Here is an 11,433-nt window from a genome sequence, read left to right as displayed (position 1 = left end):
CCTCCCGCTGTCCCTCCCTCCCTCCCGCTGTCCCTCCCTCCCCGCCGCTGTCCCTCCCTCCCCGAGCGGGCGCGGGGGCTGCGGGCAGCCCGGCGCTGCCACACGGCGCGGCGGGCGGGGCGGCCACGGTCCCGGTGCCGCCGCCCTCACGCTCCGCCTGCCTCTGTCCCTCCCAATTCCTGCTGCAGCCGCCTCCTGCCCCGGCTCCAGCAGGCGCTAGGGATCAAGTGATCATCCAGGTATTCTCGAACAGAATCACAGACCACAGAAACAAAATCAATTATGTTGGAAAATACCTCCGACATCATCGAGTGCAACCTTTGATCGAACACCACTCTCTCTAGAACTAGATCATGGTGGTGTCATATCCAGTCTTCCTTTAACCGCATCTGGGAACAGTGATTCGAGCACGTCCCTGAGCAATCCATTACAAAGTTTAATCACCATTTTAAGTGAAGAATTCCTCCTGATGTCGAAACTGAACCTCCCTTGGTACGGCTTGAGACCATTCCCTCTCATCCTGTCACTTGTGACCTGGAAGAAGAGACCGGCCCCCCAATGGCTACAGCCTCCTTTCCTTTCCAGCTAAAGTCTCCCGAGTTTCTTTTTCTCCAGGCTAAACAGCCCCAGCTCCTGCAGCCACTCCTCACAGGACCCGAGTTCCCTTCCCAAGTTAATGTCCCTTCTCTGGACATGCTCCAGCACCTCAGCATCCTTCCTGAACTGAGGGGCCCAAAACTGAACACAGAATACTCAAGGCGCTGTGCGCACTTCAGTCACTGCCCTGGCCTTGCTGGCCACTCTGTTGCTGATCCAGGCCAGGATGCCATTGGCCTTCTTGGCCACCTGAACACAGCTGGCTCACGTTCAGCTGGGTGTCAACCAGCACCTCCAGGTCCTTTTCCACTGGGTCACTTTCCAGCCACTTTGCTCCCAGCCTGTAGCACTGTACCTCAAACAGCAAAGCCCATATGGCATTGGGGTTTGGGGTGACAGCCCACAGTGCCTGTCCTGCCCTCATACCAAACAGAAGGATGATGGGAAAAGCCTGCCATGAAGTGATCCTGCTGGCAGGATCACCAGAGTCTCATTATTTTTTTTCCCCAGTAAGACAGCTGCTACCTCTCGAGGGGTGTATGTTTTCTTCTACCTGCCTTCAGCGTATTTTCTCATTCCATCATAATGGAGCAGAATTTCCAAGTAACATTTGTTTTCTATATGGTGGAGAACAAGAAAGAGTCCTATTTCTAAAGGTGCTTTGGAGCAAGGGCAGCCTCTTCTGAGATGGAGTCAATGGCTTTTGGGGTAGTGGCTTGGCAGGAGATGCAGCAGGAAGACGGTAAACATTACTAAATATAATTAGGTAAATTCATAAGCTTCCCATAACTAGAATTCCAGAAACTGATGGGGACTTCACTGGCCTATGCTGCTGCTCTTTCATTCATGTTCGACCACATCATCACTCTACAAAAGGCCCCATTTCATACACAAAGGATTTACATGCTATTAGACAAAGAACACATAGAAAGCTCTAATCATGAGGCCACTGTCATCAGAATATTCTTACCACTGGATTCTAATAATTTTGTGACTTAAGCTAAAGTATAAATGTGGGAAATTAATGTTTTAAAAACATGCTGTCATAATATATTACACAGCTATTTCTTTTAAATTGCCTTCTTTTAAATCTGTAAACTCAACCTTCCACCAAAACGAGGGGTCTCCCTTAAAGGTTCTGAAAGGAATACCATACAGCTAACACAAACTTCTATTCCTTGAATTTACATGAACTTGGCCCTAATCAGTATTATATGGGCTTCAGTCAATTGCATTAGAGAATAAGGATTAAAATATTTTTTTCCCCTGGCATTGCTAGCTCAAAGCTGGAAACAGTAAGCAAGCTCCTGTTTTACTCAACTACTTTCTGCTGAGTAGTCCAGAATAGTTTAAGAGCCTAATCAGAGCAGCCACATTTCATTTTTATTTTTCCAAAATTATGAAATACACAACAGAACCTATTACAGAAACTCTGATGCAAAATCAGTGTCTTTCTGACCCCACTCCAGAGCAGTAATGGCAAATAAATCTCCAAACAGCAGTCATTTGTCAGTAGTTTGTAACTTAATATAGCAGTAAAGTAAAAAAAGGTATCTGTACATACAGAGGCTTAAATAGTCCAGTGGATATTTTTCAAGGCAAGCAGAGCTGTTAAATAGTAATTGTTTGATTGTTTTTCTGATAGAGTAGCAGCATATGGAAGTGTAACTTCCATTTTCATATGCAAGGAAAAAACCCCAACAGCTTTAAGCAAAAGAAGGCATGAAGAAATTAAAAGGTAAACTAAAAGTTTGTCAGTTTCCCCCACCACTCCATTGTTATTTTTTACTATTATTATTATATTTTTGCTTAATTCAGTTCAGTTTTTTTTTCTTCCTTCTGTTCATTGCCATGGGTTTGTCTAAGCAGTGGATCTTTAAGATCAGGGTTCCCTTTCAGTAATGGTTTGGAGACTCCCTCTCCTCACCACAAGTGAACATCCAGCAATTGCCTCCCCTTCCCCTTCTCACCATGTCTCTCCACTATCAGAGCATAAAGGTCTGGATTTACCACAGAATCCTGCAATCAGGTAGACAGTCCTTGTCCCATGAACCTTTCCCAACCCTGGCTTTCAGCAGCAAGAATCTCACATCCTGTCAGATGGCTCCCCAAGATCCCAGTCTTCCAATTTCGACCCCTCTTTCTGAGAATGCCGAGAGAAGTTGCTTTTCTGCCTTTCCTGCTCAGACAGGTTTTCAGTGAGAAGGCAGATGGAAGGAAGGGGAATGTTTCTTCTTTGAGAGCCATCACTTCATCCAAATTCTAGTCATGCATCCTATGGGAAGGAAGGACACATGCACACATGTGCAAAGTGATACACCTAGAGTTTCCCACTTCCCATCTTACGCTCACCACCTTCAGTTTCACAGACACAGGATGCAGTCCATAAGTGGCACTTTCCTACTTCATGATTTTTCACGTATGAGAGACAAGGGAATCAGCAGAAACTGATCTGAGCAAGGCATGAAAGATTCCCTAAAAGAACAAAGTTGCAACTAAGCCAAAATCATCTCAAAATGGTTTGCTACAAAGATCTTTTTATTACCCAACAATGTGACAGTGTATATACAAATACAATGTAGAATGTGACATTTACAGGAAATTTAAGTACATCATGCACAGACACCATTGCAATATTATTTTAATAGTTCCAGAATATTAAGCTGAATAAATATTCCTTGCTTCAAAAATCATTTTTACTTTTACATAAAAATATATAATATTGCACTCTTTACAAGGCCAGCAGTTTTGCATATTGGTTTGTAACAAGTGGAATTTTACTTTATAAAAAAATAAGCCTTTGTGAGCAACACCCCAAAACAGGGAGCACAAAAGCACCCCAAAACCACAATGTTTGTATTTTTTTTTTCTCTTAAAGCACATCACATCAACATGAGCCAGGAAACTTTTCAGCTGGTACTTGGACCTTACATTAACATTTAGACAGAAAGAAATATAACTAAAGCCATCCCATACAATACTGCTACAATAATATGCAGTTTAAAACTCAATCCATACAGTATGCTGCCACTTGCTTAATTGAACCAACAATGAGCCTTTGTGTCATGAACTATGAGAATATTTTTCTTAAGTTTTCGTAGTTTGAAAAGTTTGTCAACCAGGAAGTTTCCGAAGACTACCTGGAATTTTCAAAATAAGTGTAAAGACTGCTTGTGTGTGTATGTGTGTCACCTTCATCACAACCTGACAATTTCATGTAAAGTGCTCTGAAAGCAGATGAGCCTTAAACATGAGAAGACACAACAGTTGGAATGGCAATAGTAGACAAGTCCGTGATAAAAAAGCAAAGCAATTTAAAAGGAAAATGTAACTATATCAGACTTGTGTCACATTCTTGCTTTACCATTCGCATGACTAGTAGGCACTCAATCATGCTGCCAGGTTTAGAGGTCTTCAAATCATCAACTGAAGTACTAATTTGTCATATGGCCTAAGATTTCAAATTTGTTAAGCCGTTCACAAGAAAGGCTTATTTTTTCCCCCTCATAAAATAGCACCCTGGAATACACAACAAATTTGCACAGTGTATATCTGTGTAAACCTTTCCAAATCATCTGATGCTTATGAACATTGATTATTCAAGCAGTTAGATTCAAACATTTTACAGTGTATTGAACCTCAATGACACTAGAACAGGAGCACATCTATTCCTTCTTTAACACCTCTTTTTAGAGCTCTGGAAGATAAGTTGTGTGTGTACACAGTAGATGTTCTGCCACAGAACTGCGATAGCCAACTATCACAAAGTTAGGGAGTTCACACTGCATTGTGATGTAACCACTGTTTCATAATACCATGAGGTGTCTACCCATCACTAAGACAAATATTTCATTGTTGTCTGTTGCAAAGACTACTACAGTAACAGAGAAGATGGCAAAAATTACAAATATAAAGATAGCAGAAATTCTATTTTTAACATTACAATACCGTAAGATGGTGCAAAAAGCACCTACTAAGTTATTTGCTTCTCAAAAAAAGCAATTTTAAGTGGTCATCGATTTTTAAGTTTTTGATTGCTTATCCCAGAGCTAACCATACCACACTCAACTAATCAGATATACATATGTTGACATTTAACATAGATATTTACATAATTTGAAGTGGCTGATATTTTACATACTAAAAGGGGGAATAAGCATAATCATTTTTTTAAATACTTCTGTCCAATAAGTGATTTAAAAAAAAATACTGTTGGTGTTTTATATTGCAGCATTGAGCATTTCTTAGTCGCTTTGCTGGCATTGGATAATATAACCAGAGCTTCCTGCTGACCTGGATATGCTTCAAATTTGTGCATGCACATATGCAATCTTACAACCACCTTAGGCTGCTCTTTTGAAGAAAACCCAGCTGTTCAGTCATTCTAGAGACATTCAAAGTCCAGTTAAATAAGAGCTCCTATAGCCTATTGGGATTAAAGTGCATCAGAGACATGAGTTAGCAGCAGGCCGCGCCGTCACCCAGCTGCGTAGCTGCTGAGGAAGGAGTAGAACATGGGCAGCTTCAAGCGCTGCTGGTCCTTGCGGCACCAGGCAATGACATTCCCATCACTGTTAGCCGTGAACAGGTGATGGCCATCGCAGGAAAATGTAAGGCTGCAAAACAAGGAGAGAGTCTATTTTTATACCAAATGTGGCTATTTATAATGCTAGAAGACATTAAAAGCCAATGAGAGCTCAGCCAACAAAGATGAGCTGTCAGGGGAGGCCCAGTGCCTACATTAGCACAGCAATATGTTTGCATATACCTATCCACTCGTACCCAAACAGGCTGAACTGCAGCTTTTGCCAGCACTTCAACATCCCCTGCAGTTTAATACTCATTTCTTTGCAGTGTCACAGCAAAGGGCAGGATTAGGAGGAAAATCCTACCCTCTGCCCTTCTGTTTCTGAGAAACAGAGCTCAGGGCCCTCTGAACTTGCATTGCTGACAAAGGCAGAAACAAAATCCATCAGATTTCATGGCACAGCACAGGACTTTTGTTCAGATGGGCATTTCTTGAGCTGTAACAGGGCTAGTAAAGCCCTTCAGTCATGCCATGGGTAATGTTAGAGAGCATGAAGGTCAGCATCCATTTACTGTCACATTTAAGCAGGAAACTTTAAATTATTCAGTAGTTCAAAATCATTATCAACAAGCTTTGTGGAATATGCTGCTTAAATGATGCACAAAAAAGAATGTAACAGACAATAACTGTTATCAGACAATCTTCTTTATTTCTAAAAAAAAAACCTTGTAGTTTGGATTTTAAATGTTATTTTACCAATAGTCAAAACAAAAATTTTCAGAGTAATTTGTTACTATGCTAACATTAAGATAAAATTTTGGTAACTCTAAGACCTTTGTGCATACTACTGTACCACTGGGGATATCAAAGACTCAATCCTTTGTCCAATTTCTGAAAACACTTTGGCACGAGAACTCTGCTCATCTAAATCAAGGGGACCCAGAGAAAATGAACTACACAAGCACTCCACAGTGGCAGCTTCCAGACTACTCTGAGTCTGCCTCTTTCTCCACCATTTCCTTCCACCATCAGAAAAAAAGGGAAAAGGCAGTATTTTCATTTAATTTTGATGAAGAAACACTCTGTCTTATTTAAGTCTGGCATAATTAAGATTTTCTCATTTTAACACAGATTGTGAGGAAAAAATATTAAATTTAAAAATAAGAGGAGTAGCTATTGTTCAGTTTTCAAGGTAATCCTGCTAATTTCCATCTGCCAGCAGCAGAATGTAGTTATTACTGTCATTACCAATACAGTACACGTCTGCTCACTTTGCTTTCATGAATAAATGGTAGGTTTGCACTGCTCTTTTTAGGCATGGGTGTTTACTTCCTATTTTCATATTCAACACTTGAGACTGTTTTGTTGTGGTTTTGTTTGCTGGTTTTTTTTTTTTCCCTAAAGAGAAAAATGCATTCATTGTACACTTAAGGTCTTTTTACCTTACAATAGGTTTGGCTGACTTCGAAAATGTTATTTCTCGTACTGGCTTCAAGTCCCACGTACTCCACAGTCTGAAAGAAAGAGCCATTTTTCTTCACACTTGCTTTTACAAATACTTCAGTGATAAACAATCTATTTAGCAACTGCTAAGACTGGGAGCTAAGTAACAGCTTGCCCACCTTCTTTAAAGCCAAATACCAGCATGATGTTTGGCTACATGCTCTCAAACTGTGAGCCTAAGTGATAGAGCATTTTAATAAATAAACATTTCAAATGCTTACCTTACAACTCCATTTTCAAGGCCTCCTGCAATCACATTGACAGACACACCTTCAGGCTGGTTAGAGAAAGCAACTGAGCAAATACTTTCCCTGCAGTGCACGTGTCCAACAAGATCACCATTAACTGTCCAGAGCCTCAAATCACTGCCTCCTCCAACTGCAACAGAATATAGCATGGGAGTATTAAAAGAATAAATCTAGACCACAGTTAAGTCCATAATAAATATTCCATAGTAAAGAATTCAACTTCTTGAGAGTTCACAAGGTTTAAATGACTGACTGGTGTCTGCCACTTCTCTCTCTCTGAGACAGGAAGCACACAAACCACCGAGCCACTGCAGTAATTTAGAAGTTAACACGTTCTATTTATGGAACTGCAGTGACTTAGAAGCCATCGCATCCTATTTATGGAACATTTTACTTACAAAGCATCCTGTGAATTTACTTTTAATGACCAATTTTCACTTACTAACAGGGAAGGAACTAAGATGGAATCCATACTAGCTATCTAAGCTGTTGGTTCTCATACCTTAGCTTGCATTTTAAGCAAAATACTTAAAAATAGCAAGCACAGTTCTCTTACCTGGTTATCTGACATTACTTGATTCTATCAATGAACTAACAACCCAATTACTGCTCTTGTCTTGAAAGGAATTGTCTTAAAAGGAAATGGTCCCTTACTAATTAAAGAATGCAATGTTGTGCAGAAAAAAAAAGGTTTTGTGAGCTATAGAAATGGACTTGAAAGTCCCCAATGTAGTTTAAAAATCTAAGTATTAGTTTTCTGAAACTGCCAGAATAATGTCCCCTTGTCCTTTAATATTCCTTGCCTGTGCTCTGTAATACATGGTACTCTCCTGAAGAATTGTACTTTTGACAACAAATCTATCAAAATGAAAGCAGCCAACATCACAAAATGTGAGTCTCCCAGGTACCTATGAAATTTCAAGTCTTTTTATTAAGAGACCAAGCTGTTGGCCTTCATGTCTCTACATTACATTCAAACACCTGTCTAATCACTTCTGGAGAAATTTGTATGTTACTACGTAAAAAAAAACCAAAACATTGCTCATGTATGACTGAACAAATCCTCAGATGATTAATACACACTCAGTAACTAATTTCATTACAACTCTCATGATTTATTTAGTCTGCGAGTCAAACCAGCTCTCTTGACTGACAAATATACCTGAATCACAAACTGTTGCAATATCACCAGTGGTTTCACTAGCTGAAACTGCTGTCACAGGACTCTTGTGTCCAGCCAGACTCTGGACATAGCACAGCCTGAAAAAAAACCAAAGGGAACAAGCCTAAATTTCAGACTCAATTGCAGAAAAGGTCCTTTGAGGAAAATCTTAAAAATAGTTACATTAATTTCAATCAAAATTTTGGTATCAATTATGTAAATTTTCATATTCACTAAAAAAATTTTAGCACCTTTTATTAGAAAAAACAGTAAGAGTTTGATTTCACAAAACGATATACACAGAACAAATTCAACTAACTTCAAAGGGGAAAAGATACCCAAGACTGGGAAAACCTGTATTTATAGGAAAGCTATATGAAAAAGTTACATATATACTTGTACCTGTTCAAATCCCATATTATGCAGGTTCCATCTTTGCTGACACTGATCATAATACTGTATGGTTTGCACACAAACAAGCTTGTTATTTCTGCTGTGTGTCCATACAGATGGACTTGTGACTCCATTTCTATCTCTGAAGGCTGAAAAACAGCAAGGTAACTGTCATGAAAAGAAATGTCTCTCTTTCTAAAAAATATAAGCCTAGTTTAAGCCTTAGGATTTCAAAGAACAGTTCCCACTGCTTTTAATATCGTCATAGTTTCCGCAACTGTGTTCATGCTTTATTATGTTTAACACTCTCTAATGTAATAAGACATAGCTATCATTGATGTTCAACATTTGCTTCCAGTGCTTTAGCCTCAGCAAATATATTGATGTGATCCAATGAACCAGAATGAAAAACTACTGTAGCTTAGTAGTACTTCTAGCAGTTACACAGCTAGAAGTAGGCAGATTTGTTTTCTGCAAGACTGCTCTTTCCATACAACAGGGAAATGACAGTTCTCAATATTTTAGCATCTAGTGAAGACATTTGAAAACAAAAGGAAAATCCAGATTGGAAGTTGTCACTCTCCATACAGCTAATTACTAGAAATTCCTCAAGTTGGTGCCAAGTTCTTCAATGATAAAGTTGGAAAAACATGCAGGAAGTCAAGTTTAAATACAGAATTTGCTAGGTAAAAATTAAAGCAGCAAAATGTAACACCAAACAATACTTTTTATCCGACTTATATAATTTGAAATGACTCAGACGTCCTGAAAACTGGCTAAGTTGAGGGATCTGCTTAATCAGAATGCTAATGCTTTATTTAAGACAACTTGTTGTACAGAGATTAGAATAATCTTGGTAAAGGAAGAGAACAAATTTCTGCTGGTTTCCTCACCCATGTCAGAGCACATCACCTGCATTTTTGCATGAGGGTACTGGATGCCTACCTATAGCAGGTCTACAAAAAACCTTGAAAGTTCAAACAGACAAGTATACATATGCTTAAGTCACAGGTTGCAGAAAATGTATGTTTTTGCACTCAAAGAGACAATCTAATCTATTAAATACTGCCAAAGAGCACCTGAAGCACAACACAGAGCCATTTTTGAATTCTGACAGCATGCCTTTGAGTTCCCATACCAAATTAACAACATGATATCTACTCCATGCTCATGCACTCCATTTATACAAATGTGAAACAGGGCAAAATATTCATGTTTCAAGTACTGCATTATAACAAACAGTTCACTTTATCGCTGATCAGCTGACAAGATGGATACAGAGTAGATGTCAGGAAGTGCTTTTGCATTGCTGCAGCCCTGACTGGGGTAACTGACTCAACGACAGGAGCTACAAAATTGGCACAGTGTCCCTCTGCCTGGGGCACATAAAACTGTCAGTGCTGAGAAATTCAGCAAAGATGGTCTCAAAGAACATCATCTGTACAGATGAACAAAAATCACTTTTTTCTAGGAAACAGAAGGAACTCAAGAACCGTAAGTCTAACTAACTAAAGTTTCATTTCAGCTTTGCAGAAGGCAAGTATATTTAATTTCTATTAAAAAAAAAAAACCAAAAAAAAAACCAAAACAAAAAAAATGGATTTCAAGTCTCAGTACAGGTTATTTACAGGTTATTCTAGGAAGCCATTAAGGTGCCTGACTTATGATCCAACTGAGTAAAGCCTGCAGGCTTGAAACTCTGCTTCATTTTCTATTCTCAAAGTGCTGCTGAGTTTAGGAAGTATGAATGGCAGATCACCAGAAACTGGAAGAAAGCCAAGGGGAAAAAAATTCTAAAAATCACTGTGTTTATCTTCTTCCTGGTCTAAGCATCTGCTGTTTGCCACTACTGAAAACAGAAAACTGGGTAGGCATAGCAGATCATACCAAGGTTCCCTCTAGCTCATGCTAGTGTAGGGATTCAAGAGCATCAAAGAGTACAACAACAAACATGTTTGCCAATACCTGTATCAAGCTACATCTAGGAAATCAGTTTAGTTCAGTTGTTGCTATGGGTAATACTGTAGATACACCTAAAATGAGCTGTAAGGAACATATTCTACTCTTTGTTAAACTATGGAGAATAGAAGTTACTGCTAAGACAGAATGGAAGATTCAGATGGAAGCTTCAAAATTCAGAATTAGATTTTAAATTTTGGGTTCTATTTAAGCTTTCTATTTTTTCTATTTATGATATGTTTATCAGCAAACAGTATCAAGGGACTTTCTACTACTCTCAGTATTTTTCACTAATAGATTAAGTAATGCAAGTTACTTCCTCCCTTCCATACTCACAACTTTGCCCCTTGGAGAATATGACAAAGTAAAGAGGCCTGGTGGTTGCTATATACACTGTCTGAGAATTCATCCTGGCTCTCTGTAGTTTGAGTTCTCTGCACATGAATTATTGTTTACTTTGGGGAATTGCATTCCACAGTTAAAGCATTGAAAGGCTCTGTTTCCATCACAGAAGAAGTTACTCCTTAATGCAGGGAGCTTCACTTTGCCAGAGAGCTTCAGTTCCAAGCCCTGTCCTGAACACAGTCAGAGCTATACATGTGCACTCAGGTGATAAGAGCTGACTAAAGGCTAGCTTTATGTAAACAGCAGCTTAAGGAAAACAGACAAATATGCTGAGATGTCAGAGGAGCCTTCAAAAATAAATACTAAAAACACGTGGTTTTTTTTTTTTTTGCAATTATCCAGAACATGGCTCTTAGCCTCATTTTTCCTGTTAAAAAGAAAATACTGTAATACTGAATACACAAAATACTTTATTTATGAATTTTTTCCCAATGTAACTTACTGTATTGCTGGTGAATCTGTTCATATATGCTGTGATGACACCAGATTTACTACCTGTGAACAACTGACAACTGTCTGGCACCCAAGCACAACTTGTTACCTTGAAAAGACAAAACAAAGCCAGGAAAAAATTACAACAGAAAAACTATTCTAACTGTTGTTTCCATTAGGCCACAGCATTTGGTCAAACTGATTCT

General features: G+C 39.1%; 1 protein-coding gene across 5 annotated transcripts in view; it reads right to left on the bottom strand.

The window, feature by feature from the left end:
• Positions 1–3,114: 3,114 nt before the first annotated feature.
• LYST (lysosomal trafficking regulator) overlaps positions 3,115–11,433 on the bottom strand; it is a 75,258-nt gene continuing 66,939 nt past the window's right edge. For all 5 annotated transcript variants that reach the window (XM_072927093.1, XM_030268254.4, XM_072927096.1 and 2 more), the window contains 6 exons: positions 11,238–11,336; positions 8,441–8,580; positions 8,039–8,136; positions 6,850–7,006; positions 6,568–6,639; positions 3,115–5,213 (listed from right to left, as the gene is read on the bottom strand). In XM_072927093.1, coding sequence (XP_072783194.1) covers positions 5,075–5,213; positions 6,568–6,639; positions 6,850–7,006; positions 8,039–8,136; positions 8,441–8,580; positions 11,238–11,336 — 705 coding nt within the window. In that variant the 3' untranslated portion in view covers positions 3,115–5,074. The remainder of the gene's footprint in view (positions 5,214–6,567; positions 6,640–6,849; positions 7,007–8,038; positions 8,137–8,440; positions 8,581–11,237; positions 11,337–11,433) is intronic.

The sequence above is a fragment of the Taeniopygia guttata genome, chromosome 3 (genome assembly GCF_048771995.1).
Source record: "Taeniopygia guttata chromosome 3, bTaeGut7.mat, whole genome shotgun sequence".
Taxonomy (NCBI): domain Eukaryota; kingdom Metazoa; phylum Chordata; class Aves; order Passeriformes; family Estrildidae; genus Taeniopygia; species Taeniopygia guttata.
This window is presented reverse-complemented; position numbering and strand designations above follow the sequence as displayed.